The sequence below is a fragment of the Triturus cristatus genome, chromosome 2_1 (assembly GCF_964204655.1).
Source record: "Triturus cristatus chromosome 2_1, aTriCri1.1, whole genome shotgun sequence".
In the NCBI taxonomy this organism is placed as follows: domain Eukaryota; kingdom Metazoa; phylum Chordata; class Amphibia; order Caudata; family Salamandridae; genus Triturus; species Triturus cristatus.
The window spans coordinates 31,665,265-31,681,796 of NC_140581.1; the positions used below are offsets into that span (position 1 = coordinate 31,665,265).

At 46.6% G+C, this 16,532-nt stretch overlaps 1 protein-coding gene across 7 annotated transcripts in view; it reads left to right on the forward strand.

Moving 5' to 3' along the window:
* LOC146863653 (putative E3 ubiquitin-protein ligase HERC1) overlaps positions 1 to 16,532 on the forward strand; it is a 1,482,062-nt gene that overhangs the window by 392,391 nt on the left and 1,073,139 nt on the right. For all 7 annotated transcript variants that reach the window (XM_085627737.1, XM_085627739.1, XM_085627735.1 and 4 more), the window contains exons 20-22: positions 660 to 774; positions 4,361 to 4,466; positions 5,220 to 5,406. In XM_085627737.1, the coding sequence (XP_085483863.1) occupies positions 660 to 774; positions 4,361 to 4,466; positions 5,220 to 5,406 (408 nt within the window). The remainder of the gene's footprint in view (positions 1 to 659; positions 775 to 4,360; positions 4,467 to 5,219; positions 5,407 to 16,532) is intronic.

Consider the following 16,532-nt stretch of genomic DNA (forward strand, 5'->3'; position numbering starts at 1 on the left):
GGTTCACCTTGCTAGTGGCCGGGTGGCTACCTACATGTACCACAAATATAAGACCACTTCAGAAGGCAGGGATCTGTGTGGGTGTTGGGGATGCGCCTACGCACAGAGGAACCTATTCTGGGGTGGCTCCTTCTGAAGATCTTGTAGGTATTTTAAAAAAAACTATAGAAAAATTGTGCTGTACAGGAACTAGAGTGACACGTTGCTGTGGGAGGAGGGCTTGGTTTACAGTAGGATACAGTTTGGAGAATCAAACATATGACGTACTGTATGCAAACATTAACTGGTTGTCAGAATACTTTATGAAATATATCTACGATTGGTCTTGTTATTTCAGTAAAGTCCGACACACTTTGGCAAAGGTTTAGTGTTCATTTATAAAACTAATAGACTTTCCATGAAGTTTTTAGATGAGTTTATCTTCAATTAAATGAATGGACTTGTGCAGATGTTGAAATTTGCACAAGTACCTATGTGTTAGAGGACATGTCTGACATTTGCAGTGATGTCACCGAGAAATTCCCACTCATTGGCGCCGGCTTAAAATGATTGCCAGATGGCGCGTTCAAAAAACGATCACATAGAACTTCTGACCAAGAAGAAGAACTGGTTCTCCTGTTGTTCCAGACTGTTAATGTTTCCTGTGTTCCTTCCCACAGCCGAAGACAGTGAGGTCAACCCGCAGAGGGATCTACTGAATCTGGTCTCCTCGTTCGTCTTCGCTGCAGCTCTGAAGCACACAGGGGCTCTGGACCAAGCCCGAGAAGACCACAGGTACCCCCTTGTGACTGCCTTTCTGGATCCTTGTCTCTGTCATACACTGATGGACATGCTTCCGAGGCAATCATTGGCCAATTCAGTAGGTGTAACTTTGACCTCCTAGAATATTCCTGGTGCAACGGCTATTTATTCCAAGATCATTTCAAGTACAAGGACACCATGAATGTGGTTTTTATTGAGCACACAATGTAGTATTAGAAGCACATACCACAAAAACCACATATATTGTCGCCTAAAACCTAATGGCCGTTGTTTGCAATGTTGCGAAATGGCATCAGTACGTTAGGTGGCGCTATCAAGCAATAACTAACACACTTATTATGCTGTGTGCGGATTAAGTTTATATTACAAATAATTGATGCTAAAAATGATTCCAATTTCACCCATTTCTTCAGGGAGGCTCACGGACTTTAGACACTGTGCACGATAAACGCTACGCCACTTCTTATAACATTGGCCTGGCAAGAGGAAGCATGTTTGTCTTTGAAAATGACCATTGAAACTTACTAAAGTAAGATATAAAAAACAAATCCACTTGCTCATGCAACACTTTCACACTACCTATAAATTATGTTGGACCAGCACCACTGCACCTCAGGTTACCTTGGGGACAAGTTCACTGTCTCTGGTGGGTCACAGCAGACCCTCAGCCAGGTCACCATCAGACTGGAGACTAGGAAGTGTAAAAATAAAAGATGCCAGGCAGCCGCCCTCTCCCATCTATGCACCCAGGATCTGGAACAACATCTCAGTGTCCATCAGGACCACGTCAACGCTGCTTCGATTTATGAAAGAGTTGAAGATGCTCCTCTTTAACGAACACTACATCATGAAGCATTAACCATCCACAACCAGCTTCCGCTCCTGTTACTCGTTGAATTTATACTTGTCTTGAACCTTGTACATCACTCCTTGCCTTTTGGCTCGGCTTGCACCATACAGCTACTCAAGGGAGTAACTCGAACATATAAATTTACCCCTCTTTAAAACAAATGACTAATGACTCCATGTGAGTGAAACAAGTAAGCCCATCACTTCCTCAACCAGTTCTGTTCACCTGTACATCTTACCCTTCTAGCCTCCCACCCATTCATTCCTTGACCCTTCACCCCACTGTTTCATTATTCCAACAATCTATTGACATTGCATCCATCCACCAGTCCAGTCATTCATTCACCCATTCTTTTATTTATCATCCACTTTCACCTTTCCATCCATTTGTCCATCGACCCGTTCATCATTCGATCCATCCAATGACCAGTTTGTTCACACATCAACTTGTTGTTCTTCCTTCCATATATCTTTACACCCATTTGTCCGATTTTCGTTTTATGAGCCATTGACTGCAGGCCTGCAGAGAGAAGAGGTGAAATGTAAAAGGGTTGGGACCCAGATTACCACTCCATCGCGTGTAGTGCCAGTCCAGCTCCAGGATTCGGGACCCCGGATGGCCATGATGAAGCAATTGTGGACCATGAAGATGAATGGGGTTGTCTGGCATTTCCCAGGTGTCAGAGCTGGCTATGGGCATGCTTGATGATCTTGTAGGGGATGAGCAGCATACTCTGCCAGCTGCCGGGGTTGTGCCTAGTAGTTTTACTCTATATTTCTGGGAGTCTCCGACCTATCACCCTTCTTCTCCTCTGTCCACGTCACCTTCTACTCTCTCCACCTCACCCTGGACACTAGTCAACTCACCCCTTCTGTCAGACTCACCATTCTGCTGCTGCATACAGAGGAACAAATGTGTGTATGTAAAAGAGGCGTAAAGTGCTACCATACAAGCGAGTATCAGTGGGCATGTGTACAAACAAGTGTGCATAATCAGACCATACACTCCTGCTGCCCTGTACATGCTCTTCACTGGTGAACAGCAGCCACACCAAGGCATAGGTTATATAGAGCGTGTTCTTGAGCACGCACAAGAGCTACAAAGACCTGGAGGGGGGTCATGTGAAATTCAAAGAGATAGTAAGGAGGTTTGCAACTTTTTAAAGTTGTTGATAGTGCCAACTGCTGTACATTTATTCCAAGTAAGCGTGATAACAATTGTAAGAGCAAACAAAGTTGAGAACCTGAGCAAAACCGACCAATCAAAGGTGGGCCTGTTTCAGCTCATAGCTGCCCACTCTATGAAGAGCACAGCTTCTAACGTTGACAACTGGACTTCTCATTTGCTAGCTAGTTTCTCAAACAACATTTGCAACCAATATTTGGTTGTCAGTTTCTTGAGTAGAATGTACTTTAACTGAAACAAAGATGGAATATGCAGCTCATGTGAGTGCCTCAAAACTGAACAGTCTCTACTTAATATTGGCAGGCATGTTCCCACTTGTTTCCTGTTCTCTTACTCTTTCCTACTTGTTTATCCTTTTCACATCACACTCTCTTTCTCCATCACTCTTCCCGCCCATCATGTGCCTCACCCTTTTGTTCTACCACTCTCTTCACCCTCCTCTGATCCCTCGACCACCCCTCATCATCTGCTCATAACCCTTATCTCTGACCATCTTCCTTTCTCCTCTTCCTCATCCGTCAGTATCCCCATCCTCATCTTCATCTTTCCCTACTACTCTCCCTCTACTCACCTTCCATTTCTGCACTCTCACTACATGCCTATCCATTGTCCTACACCTGTCACCCACTTTGCTTATCATTTTCCAGTTCCATCACCCTAACTCCTCAGACTCCTCCTCGTCCCCCTCACACCACCTTCATCACTTTCTCTACTTTGTTGCACTCATAACCTTCCTACTCATCTCTAATTATGTTGTGCTTCTTCTCTTCCCTTCTACTCGCTCCATTATTCACGTTTTACCCACCTGTTTCCTTTCCATCTTTTGCCATATCCTTCCTTTTCTTTTTTTTTCCCCTCATCCTCATCTTTTCTATCCCATAGGACGCTGGATCTCTATAAAGCGTCCTAAAACCGAGTACACTGTGTAGAGAGTCCAGTAAGACCCTGACTGGTACACAGAGGCAAAAGTAGATAATACTAACTCTCTATTTGTGGTAGTGCGGGCGAGCAGTTAGGCTTAGCAGAGGGCAGTGCTAAGTATTTGTTGTACTCTCAGAGGCAATAAATGAGACTCACACTCAAGAATAAATCCGAGACTGATTTATAAAAATAACATGGATTTTTATGGCCACCGTTATCATTGATGAGTTGTTGGGAAGAGAGGTGGACTTAAAGTGCAAAGTGCCAGGACAGCAGTTTGTCGGTCTGGAAGGCCACCAATATCATCAATGGGTTGTTGGGAAGAGGGATGGACTTAAAGTGCAAAGTGTCAGGGATTCAGTTTGTTGGTCTGGAAGGCCTCCAAAGTCATCAATGGGTTGTTGGGAAGGAGAGTGGACTTGAAGTACAAAGTGCCAAGAGAGGAATCTGTCGGTCAACATGGAGGAAATGAACCTGCAGGCACCCAGTTATATTAAAATGTTCCAGTGTTACTATAATTCTTCCACACCCACAGTATTGGCGAGAGAGAATCTTGATGCTGGTCTTCTCTGAAAACAGCGCGCCCCATGTCATGGACAGGGTGTTCTGATAGGGCAGTAACTCCCGTTCTCATCCCCACAGGGATCAACAAGGTGAGGAACTCATGGATATCTACCAGTGTGTCCTGCATGTAAGGAACGACCTCCTGAGATACCAACAGGACTTGGAGGAAAACATAGCCCAGCAGGTGAGTGAGTTGTCAACACACTGTATTGATGTGAGAGTCCGGCTGGCTGGTAGGTGCAAGTCTTGCGTGATAATGCTGGTGAGAGGGGTTCACCAAAGAACTGAAAAGAAGGGTCGAGAATGGACCTTGTAATGCGTTGAACATAGTGGGATTGGGTCTTGTACTTGGGTTCACCATCTCAGGGCCGCATGTAGGTGATCTGACATTTTATCTTTGTGCTGTATGTAACCTGTACCTAGGTGATCTGCAAACCTAGGTGAGGGTGGTTCAACTTACGGGTGATGCCTAGTACAGTGAGTATGGGTCTCCTACAGGAGATCACCTTCCCTGAGCTTTGTACAAGTAGTCTGTTACCTGGCGTCGCTACCTTAGAGCGAGGCTGCTCAACCGACTCCTCCGGTAGCATCTATAGATATAGTCCATGTGAGCACTTTAATGATGGGAGAGGTTTTATACCATGATCATGAGTCTGTTTCTTGAGTGTGCCATCTTTGGGTGCAAGTGATACTTGTTCAAGTGGTCTGTGACCTGGCATCACTCCCTTTAGGTGGATTGTGGTTTCAACACCAGTGCCTTCAGCTGAGAACAGACCTGCCCTAAATCTTGCATGCCTGGCATGTGGGCATGAACATGCCTTGTCTTTCTTGGTAGTATTACAGATGGTCCATGTCTTGACAGGTCTTTGTTTTCTTTCTTGTGTGTTTTGGTTGCTCCATAGAAGATGTGACCCTCTCTACCTCTCCATTTGTCTAGTTATTGGAAATGGTCAGTCTCCCCGAGACAGTTGAGGGGACTGAAGGGCCGCAAAACCAGGAGAGGCCGAAGGAACTCCAGCAGCACCAGGAGGGCAGTCAGCACGTGAATGAGTCTGGACCGCAGAGAGAGCAAAGCAGCACTCAGGAAGAAGAAGACATAGAAGATCTGTCACCAAACATGAAAAGTAGGAATGTTTCTGTATTCAAGTGTGATCAACGCTGGATCTTTGCTACTTTATGTGCTTGTTCATGGGCCTGTGGGGAGACATCACTGCACATATGTGCATTTGTCAACATAATGATACCTGCAAGAACATGTGCCTTCAAGCATGGTGAACAGTGGCTTATCACTGCTGTGCATTCATAAATACCTAATGTCCGGCAGCAGGACACATACCTGTGGATCCATTTATGATCCATACTGATTCAAAGCAGTGGTCATCAGAGACTCTCTCTGTACATCCCACCCACCTCTAAGAGGAAAGTCACACCTTACACAGAGTTACTGACTTGTTTTTTTAGTATATAATGGTTCGAGGCATGTGGGCTGCTGAATTCATATCTGTGCATAGATCGCCGCCTAGTGTTGGGTCCGGATGATTGCACATTGTTGTCCTGGAAGAGTCTTCGAAGTATCACGAGATAGGTGGCTCCTCCCCTGGACTACAGTGCGCATGGGCATCCCCTCCATCCTTAGATAGTTTTTTCCGCCATTGGGTTCGGATGTCCTAATCTTAGCTCTTAGAGTATTTAGGCCTTTTACTCATCGGTATCGTTTTCGTTCGGCGCCGAGTATCTTCATCGAAGTTAGCCATTTGCCCTTCGACGTCAGAGCCGATCAAGATCGACGATGGATCCAAAGACATCGAATAGCCCCTTCAAGCGTTGCCCTCTTTGCAACGCTAAGTATGCTCGCTTCGACGTGCACCCGGTGTGCAACAAGTGCCTCTCTCCAAACCACGACGAAGCCACCTGTATGGCGGGCTCCAGGTTTCGATTGAAGAAAACCCTTCGCATTCGTCGAGCAGCTCGGCTCGAGGCGCAGAAAGCGGCGCCAAACCCGGACAACATCTTCGGGACCGAAGATGAGGAGGTCGTGGACCTTGAAGTTCAAGGAGAGATATCGGATCCGGCGTCGGAGCGTGAATCCGACTATGATGCCGAAGACGAACATATTCTAGATGAAGAGGAAGATGAAGTCGTCGAACAGGTAGGAGACGACGAAGAGGCCCTAGGGGCTGAGGAGGATGGCTCGGAAGATGAGCTACGCCCACAGGTCGACTCAGGGCCCAATGAGACACTCGATAAGGCTCAGGTCGCGGGATCGCCACAAGGCCTTACCCAAGATCATTCCTCTCGTTCTTCCACCCCGCATAAATGCCCGGCGTCGAACTATCCTAAAGAGCCGTCGGTATCGAAAGCGCCATCACTCGATCAACGAGAATCGAAACTGAAGGCAACGGCACCGAAATCGAAACGAAAGTGAAAGAGTCTCTACACGGCAACAAGGCCTCGAAGCCCTCGGAGCCGAAGACACAAAGGAAGGCTGTCGACGCCGAGAGGAGTCTTACGAACGTCGAGCCGAAGGCGGCACCTACAATCAAGGTCAAGGTTGCCGACCCGAAGATATCGACGCCAAGGAGCGTCGACACACATATGGAGAGCGGCCCTCGAGACCCACCCCATTCCAGTCTTCGTGTCCAGAAGACGACATCTGGTACGGGGCTTGATGCCACAACCAAAAAGGCGTCGAAGGACCGTGTCCAATCCACGGCACCGTCTCCCTTTGTAAAGCAGAAGGTGTCGGAGTCGTTATTACGCATCCAAGACAAGGCTTCCATGATTGGCGCAAAAGCAGCCCCGCAGCCAAAAACGGTCAGTGCGGTTCACATCGCGTCGACGCACATCAAGTTCGGACTCCCACCAGCGGTGCGACCGAAAATGTTCGACGCCAAGAAGGGTCTCGACCCACAAGAACCTATCGACCCGAAGAAAAATGTCGAGGCACCGACAGGAATACAAACGGAAAAGAGAGCTGTTGCAATACCTCATGACGATGAGGATCCCAGGCAATTTATCGACGCCAACACTGGTAGACTTTCCATATACAAACCGAAAATAGTAACAGAGACACCATATCACCAGTTCTAGTGGAACAGATTCAATATTGTGCCACAGAACCTCAGTCATTCTCACCCACACACTCTAATGTGGATGCTGGAGATGCTGGTGATATGGAGGGCACTTATCCTATGGACACTGACCCTGAAGACCAGAACCAGCCTTGGGTGGACAATACTAATGCAGGGGACCCACATACTGCTCCAGACACACAAGCATATGTGGTGAAAACATCTCCTACAGAGGATACGGCTGCTTTCAATGCCTTAATTGAAAGAGCCGCCAACAATCATGACGTACAGCTCCACACTGATCCTATTGAGGACGAATTTCTAAAGGATACCTTCTCTACCTCAGAAAGATCTGTTAAAACTCTGCCCATGCTGAAGGGGGTCCTCAAACAAGCTAATGACATTTTTAAGGAGACCACAAGGGCGAGAGTCCTTAACCCTAGAATTGAAAAAAAGTATAGGCCAGCTCCTGTGGACCCTGCCTACATAAAAGGACAGTTGCCTTTAGACTCATTGGTGGTTTCCAATGCTCGGAAGAGAGCCAACTCACAGACAACGGGTGATGCTCCTCCCCCAGACAAAGAGTCTAAGGTCTTGGAAACATCAGGAAAGAGGGTTGCTGCACAGGCAGCTAACATCTGGACAATTGCCAACACTCAGGCACTTCTGGCTAGATACGACAGGGCACATTATGATACCCTAGAGACACTGCTACAGCACCTCCCAGATCAGTATAAAGAAGGAGCAGAGTCACTAATTACAGAAGGGAAGCTTATAAGCAACGCTTCCATTAAGTGCGCTCTTGACGCAGCTGACACTGCAGCTAGGACTATTAACACCAGCGTCATGTTAAGACGGCATGCTTGGTTAAGAATCTCGGGATTCAAACCAGAAATACAAACAACTATACTCAATCAACCTGTCAACCCTAACTCCCTCTTTGGTCCCGAAGTTGACACCACCCTAGAAAAACTCAAAAAGGATACGGAGACTGCAAAGTCTATGGGGGCTCTGCAATCACAGCAGTTTCGGAGTGGGTCCTTTCGTCGCTCCAGCAACAGAGGACCATCTAAAAGCCAAAACTCCCAACAGTCGCAGTACACTAAAGGAGGTACACAGACCTCCTATAATAAAAATAATAGAGGTGGATACCGTGGAAACAACGTCAAAGGCAGAGGCCGTGGAAACAACAGCTCCAGGTCCTCCGCCACCAACAAACAGTGACGCCTTGTCACTGCCCCCCGACCACGTAACACCTGTCGGGGGAGACTCCAACAGTTCCTGCCAGTCTGGGAATCCATTACTACAGACAGGTGGGTGAGAGAAATTATCCAGTACGGTTATTGTCTAGAGTTCACGACCACTCCACCCAACATACCACCAAGACACCATCATATGTCCGCAGAGCACTTGCACTTATTCCAACAGGAAGTTCTCAGTATGCTCTAAAAAGGAGCCATAGAACTCGTGCCTGCAGAAGACCAAGGATCAGGGGTGTACTCACTGTATTTTCTAATCCCCAAAAAGGATGGGTCTCTCAGACCCATACTGGATTTACGACCTCTAAACCGTTACATTCTCTCAGAACATTTTCACATGCTCACTCTGCAACAAGTGCTGCCGTTGCTCGGTCAGGGAGACTTTCTCGCAACATTGGATCTCAAAGATGCGTATTTCCATATACCCATACACCCCTCACACAGAAAGTATCTCAGGTTCACTGTTCTAAATCAGCATTACCAGTTCAAAGTCCTCCCTTTCGGAGTAACAACGGCACCCAGAGTGTTCACCAAGTGCCTGGCAACAGTAGCGGCACACTTAAGGAGACAGCACATACACGTCTATCCTTATCTGGACGACTGGCTTATCCAGGGAAAGTCAGCCCAGCTCTGTGCCAGCCACATGTCCCACACCATTCACCTTCTTCACAGCCTGGGCTTCTCACTGAATTATCCAAAGTCCCACCTTCAACCCGCCCACGTACAACAGTACCTAGGCGCAACCATAGACACTATGGCAGCCAAAGCACAGCCCAATTCAGTGAGGATCAACAGCATGCAGTTGCTCATAAACAAATTCAAACCTCAACACTCACTACCGGCAAGGGTGTTTATGCAGTTGATAGGCATGATGGCCTCCTGCATCTTCATAGTCCCGCACGCGAGACTACATATGCGCCCGCTTCAGGAGTGCTTGGCACGTCAGTGGAATCAGGCCCACAGACAGTTAAAAGACCTAGTGTTGGTGAGCGGTCGGGCATACAACTCTCTGCATTGGTGGAATCCACAAAACCTTTGCAAGGGCCGACCGTTCCAGGAGCCTGTTCCACAAATTATACTGACGGCGGACGCGTCGCTCCAGGGATGGGGAGCTCATGTACTCAATCACACAGTGCAGGGACTATGGACGACACAGCAAAAGAAGATGCACATCAACCTTCTGGAACTAATGGCGATCTTCCTAGCCATGAAGGCATTCAAAGTACACCTGTGCAACAAAGTCGTGTTGATCCGAACGGACAACATGACTGCCATGTACTACATACAGAAGCAGGGAGGAACACACTCGCCACAGTTGTCTCATCTGGCTCAGAGCATGTGGAAGTGGGCCATTCAGGGGAACATCTTCCTCATGGCGGAACACCTCCCGGGCAAAGACAACCAGATGGCAGATCTGCTCAGCAGACACAGCCACCAAATGCACGAGTGGGAAATACATCCATCAGTACTCCAACCGTATTTCCAGCAGTGGGGTCATCCAGAGATAGACCTATTCGCCACAAGGGAAAATGCAAAATGCCAAAACTTTGCCGCCAGGTTCCCAAATCCACAGTCGCAGGGCAATGCAATATGGATGAACTGGTCCGGCAGATTTGCGTACGCTTTTCCCCCAGCACCATTAATACCGCTGGTGGCATGCAAACTCAAGCAACACTCCATGACGCTCATCCTGTTTGCTCCAACGTGGGCACGTCAGCCATGGTACACCATGTTTCTGGAACTCTCTGTGGTACCGCATCAAAGGCTACGGCTCACACCCCCACTTTTAACGCAGAGCCATGGCGAGATTCAGCACCCAGATCCGCAACAGCTGAACCTGGCGATCTGACTCCTGAGATCTTAGAATTTGGCTACCTAAACTTGCCTCCAGAATGTATGAATATCATCAAGGAGGCCAGGAGGCCCACAACCAGAGCATGCTATGCGGCCAAGTGGAAAAGATTTGTCATTTATTGTAAAAATAATGACATAAATCCGCTGGATGCGTCAACTCAAAACATTATCTGTTATTTATTACACTTATACAGATGCAATCTGGCATACAATTCCATCCGTATACATTTAACCGCACTGGCAGCTTACCTTCAAAACAGACAGCACCTCTCACTGTTCAAAGTGCCTGCCATCAAAGCTTTCCTGGAGGGCCTCAAACATGTGATTCCCCCTAGACACCCCCCGTCGCCAGTCTGGAACCTAAATGTGGTCCTCACCAGACTAATGGGACCACCTTTTGAACCTCTACACTCCTGTGAGATTCAATTTCTAACCTGGAAAGTAGCTTTTCTAGTTGCCATTACTTCTCTAAGAAGAGTTAGTGAACTTCAGGCACTAACCATTCAATGTCAGCAGCCCTACATGCCAAGAACAGATGCATACTGGTAAGTAGCATATTCGATCTGTCCAAATGGGAGACATCAGTTCCACATCTTTATCTGACATTTCATGCTGCCTGTAGAAAGTGGGACAAGACTTCAATGGGTAAACTCTGCTTAAACTTTATGGCCCAAAATGCTACAAGACCCACCGTATTGTGCATCGCCCAGGTGGCATGCGATTTTCATACCAGAAAATAGCATGACGGTCTGGGGGGGCCACCACCAAGTAGCAATCTGCTTGTAAGAATTCTGGTAACACAAGCTGTGGGGCCACTCATCCTAAACCTCATACCCAGAAACACGAACTTGGACAGAGCCATTTCATAGTGTTCAGCTGCACCTGCTTCATTGTATTTAGTTCAATCAAGAGCATTGTGGGTAAATATGTCAGCAATTATTGTGCCTACCTCGAACAAATGGCGAAAAAGATTGAAGTCAGCAAACACGCTCAACTGTAATGCACTCTGTGGCAAGGCTAAGCGGTTGCATGGCAAAACAACCCATCCATGCCTTTCCCACGCATGCCTTTACAACATGGGCAGTACATCGAAGGTGTTGTTACTGCACTTTCCTTTAGCACGCAAGTCGTTACATTGACTTGACTTAGGGAAGCGCTGGACTTTGGAATAGTATAATTTACCATTGCAACTCCAGTCTGTGTCACAGTAGGGAAGGAATGCGTGGTAACGTCGTGTTCGGTGTAGTGCCCATGTTGTAAAGGCACTACGTGGTTTAGACTGGGTGGGAAAGGGTGTTTCCCAGAGCAAGAGGCTGAGAGAGGCTGTTGTGTTACGGTTCTTGTATTAAGGTTGTCCCTGTAGGGGACCTGCAGCTCTATCAACACAAATACATTGATGGTGAACATTGACATCAGAAAGAACAGTTAAAAGTTACTGTCCTAACATCTGGCCTTGTTTATTTCCCACAAGGCACAGCAAAATATGTCTGAGAACTATTTAAAAAAAGATAATAGGAAAACATGTTGTAAGACTCAAGAGCATTTACCACCTCGTGTAGCTTGTTTTGTGAAGTCATTCGAAGTTGTAGTGATTGACATTTCTCCGAATACCAGCTGATTTAAAATGTAGGTGAAGCAACAAGTCCCTTGGTATAGTTAAAGTTCCTGACATTGTAGTGGAGGCAGGGTGTGGTGGGAGGGTCTTTACAAGTCATTTATATAACATCACAAATAAAACCTGTTAAGTAGTTTTCACTGCCAATGGTACATATCTCTTCTCACCAAACATTTGTGTTGTTTTGTCTAAAGCTACAACATGCCAGTTCACCCCTACAAGATCGATGGCAGCCATTGAGTACCAGACATACTTGTGTAAGCTCACAAAGACAGCTCCTGCACTAGAACATGGGGGACCTGGAAAGGATGAGTCTCGTCTCTTAAAAAGTGGATCATAGCATTGACTTGCTTAATGTCAACTGTTGACGTACAGCTGGTTCACCATGAGTGACTTGTTTTCTACTCAAATCTTCCCGACATCATTTGGAAACATTGCAGGGCAACTGTAAATGCTTTTCGACTGCAGTTAAGATGCATATTCAGAAGCAACCACTAACCCTGAGTCCCAAAGCATCCAGGGAGCGGGGAGTGCTCACTGAGAAGGCACGGAGTGTGTGGCTTGCTAATCTGAGCGGTGTCAAACGGCGTGTGAAGTCATGCATGGGGAGGCGGAAGTGCAAGTGGAGGCATAGGTAATGGCTAGTGGTCCTCCATAACGTGTTTTACTTAATACTTGGGCTTTCAGAGAACAGGCAGAGAAGGAGAAGGGGCATCTTTCCTTAGACAGTTCACACTTAGAAAGGAAGAAAGGACTTCGGATGTCAGCATTGGGAGCCATCTTGGATGGAAGCTGATGCTGTAAACTGATTGGCTACACTCGGGGTATATATCAGAATATTCTTACCAAAAATATCATCTGACAGAAATATTGTGTCCTAAATATTGTTTACAATAGTATTGCCATGTTAGTTGTAGATTTTCTGTCATTGACTACAATGGGGCAATATTTTAGAAAATATAATTTACAACACAGTATATCTACCAGAGGATATTTTGGTTACAAGTTTGTACCACATCTTGTACATATTCAGCCGGGCTGCATTGGTTTGCCTTTCTCATTGTCCAATCCCAATACAAATAAAAGAAAACTAAGAAAAGGAAAAATATATCTCTTTAGCCCTAGGAATGATGCCAAAGGCAGTTGGGAAGACATGAAGGGGCTAACCTCCTCCTGAGGAATTCCTTCTCAATGTAAGTGAACACACTAGAAATGCTAATAAAAATAAATAACTCATGGCTGCTAAAAACCAAATATGACAGATTGCTAAAGGCAATAATGATGGTAGACACAAAAGTGATGCAGCTATAAAAGTCAACACAGACCTGCATCGAGAGTCAGATGAGCGACGCTGAGATAGACGATAAGTGAGATGAAGAAGCTGCCTTACAACGGAAGAGTGACACAGACCAGAGATGAAGTTAATGAGCAACTATGTGAGGGCTGAAGAAGAAGGTTGGATTCCCTGAGGACACCAGAAGGGAGGACCAGAGAAGCAGCCTGGAGACTTGGGTTTTTAGAGAGAGACTTTGGGTTGTCAGAGAGGCGATTAGGGTGAGAATCTTATGTCTTGTTTCTGATTGAATGCACTTACAGGCCCCAGTTAAACTAGGGCAAATAACAAAAGATGTATTCTGAAACCTGGAAGACATAAAGAAGTTATTTGTTTGCTTAGCGGGAAAGGAGGTCCTTGCTGCCAACCAATAAGGGAGCTCGTTGACTTGAAAGTCATCCTCAGTGGTCATTGCCTAGCCCGATACCCCTGCAGATACCTGAAAGTGGTTCCTGAGAAGGCTGGCCGGTAAGGCACTGAGGGACGGATGAACTTCACTGGCTCTCCTTCCTGGGATACAACATCTTTAAAGCCAACAGCATAATTTACAAAGCCACCACAACTTGCATCCCCGCCTATCTGGCTGACCAGCTCACTATGGATGGCCGCTCCAGAACACATGCAGCCCGGATACCATCAGACTGAAGTCAAACAAGTGTAAAGAAAAATACAAGGTAACAGCTTTTTCCATCTATGCAGCCAATATCTAACACAACATCCCTGTATTCATCAGGACCGCCTCAAACGTGCTGCAGTTCTGAAGAGCTGAAGCAGCACATCGTGATGCAGTGGCAGTCTACCAACCAGCTGCCTCTCGTATCAGTAGTTAACTGTATCCTTGCCTTTCACATGGCACAGCGCACCACTATCGTTTAACTAGGTTTGCGATACACATATGCCACTGTCAGACGCCTTTTGGGGGACAATGTGGCAAGCAGGGCCCACTGGCACTCTGATATTCCAGGTTCCATCCTACTATGTTTCTGCAAACTGGGGCCAGTACAACCCCTTCAGCACTTCACTCTCACTTATAGCAAAGGCGAGCAGTCACAGGCTTCTCAGAGAGGTTGTGTAGGGGTGCACAAGTTCAAAGCTCAACAAATTCCAAGCAGCACAATAACTGATTGTCCAACCCAGTGGTTTAGTAAGAATAGTCTGCCACAGGCACAGGTCACGGTTATGGTGGACTGTGCTGTGGGTATAGTTCTTGGATAGGGCAGCCAGGTCATCCACAGTCGCTCATCATGCACAGCAGTGAGGTTAGCCACTGATCATCGACTCCAGCTTGCAAGCTCAGTTCTGGAGAGGCTGCACCCACCTCTCCTAGAACTCTCAGATTGCTCTCCGCAGTCTTCCTTCTCCTGGCATATCCTCTCAGCACTGATCTCTTGCTGCTCCTGGCACTCCCTGGACACTCACCTCCTGCAGGATTGGCAGGCTCTTTCCCCTGTAGGATGCCTTCTAAGCACTTCAAATCAGAGGAATTACTTCTTCCACCAAGTCTAGACTTCAGGTGATGTCCCCTCACATCTGTGAAGCTTTTCGTCAGGCATACACCAGCTTTGGTGGCCCAGCTGTCATCTGAGTACCCCTAGAGCACTCCCGTCCTTGATCAAAGACAACTTGGAACTGAACAACAAGTGGCTCATTTGCTTTAACTTTTGTACAGCTGCATCAGACAGAGGATGTTGATCGACTGTGTACTCTTTGAGAACCAGTTTTGGGTGGTTCTTCTTTTAAGTCTCCTTTCTAGGTTGCTCTGCGCACACAGGCTTTGTGTAGAATGATGTCCTCATAGCAGGGTGGTGTCTGGCCTGGAGAACCCATAACAGGGGCACCACAGATGTGAGCACCAGATATGTGGCTTTCAAAAGACACATAGAGTTTGTTTATGTATTTATTTAAGAGTTTTATATAGCGCTGACAAGACCCAAGGGTTTCAGAGCGCTTTACATCAGTAAATGTTCATAACAAATTAGTTAAACTGAATGAAAACAAATCACAGTATGAGCTCGAGTTAGGAAGAAAAATAACAACGGAGGGCAACAGGTCTTATGGGCTATGGATGTCCTGCTACTTGAGATGTTGGTTCAGGAGGAGAGCCCTTAGCTGTCTCTTGAAGCTCAAGAAGGATGAGTGTGTCCTGATGTGTTCAGGAATGGAGTTCCAGATTTTAGGGGCATTGCTTGAAAGAAAGCGTGTCAGAGTTTTATGTTTGTGGGCTTTACATGGAATGAGAAATAGGGTGTTTGAACTTCTTAGTTTTCTTCTCTGGCCTGCCTATTTGAGTTTAGAGGCCAGGTAGGCTGGTTTCCCAGTGTGAAGGGCTTTGTGAGTAAGACAAGCAGTTCTGAAGCTGCAGCGAGCGTCAATTTGGAGCCATTTCAGTTATTTTACAGCAGGGGAGATGTGGTCATATTTTTTGATTCCTGTGACCATTCTGGCTGTTGCATTTAGAGTGGATCTATGGGGTGCAAGACAAGCTTTCGCCATGCCTATGAGGGTGGCGCTCCCTAGTCTAATCTGGACAGCACAAGCGCTTGTGTGGCGGATTTAATATAATTCAGTGGCAGATAAGGTTTAATTTTGTCCATAATTTTCAGGTTGTCGGAGGCATTCTTCGCACTGTTCTTTATATGATCTTTCATGATCGGTTTGGGGTCCAGTGTGATTCCTAGAGATCTGGCGTATTTAGCTAGGGTTAGCCCGCAGTCTAGAGGGTCTATTGAGGGGGTACTGTTCTGTCTTAGATATGAGAAGAATTTCTGTCTTTTCTTGGTTGATCTTCAGCTGGTTGGGAGATAGCCATTGTTGTACTTCTTTGAGGGTGGCATTTAGCCGGTGTAGTCCTCTAGTGAGGAGATTTCCATGTAGAGCTGGGTCTCATCTGCATATAGATGGAAGGGGATGTTTGCTTGGTTGAGAATGCCAGTGAGGGGCTCCATTTATATATTGAACAGTGGGGACGAGAGGGCAGATCCTTGGGGGACGGCCAGGTCATTGCTGTTCTGTGAGAGGTCAGACTGCCTATTTTGATTTGTTGAGAGCGGTTATATAGAAAGGAGTGAACCAGCGTAGGACCAACCCATCCCAACTGATCTTTTTTTGGAGGAAATCC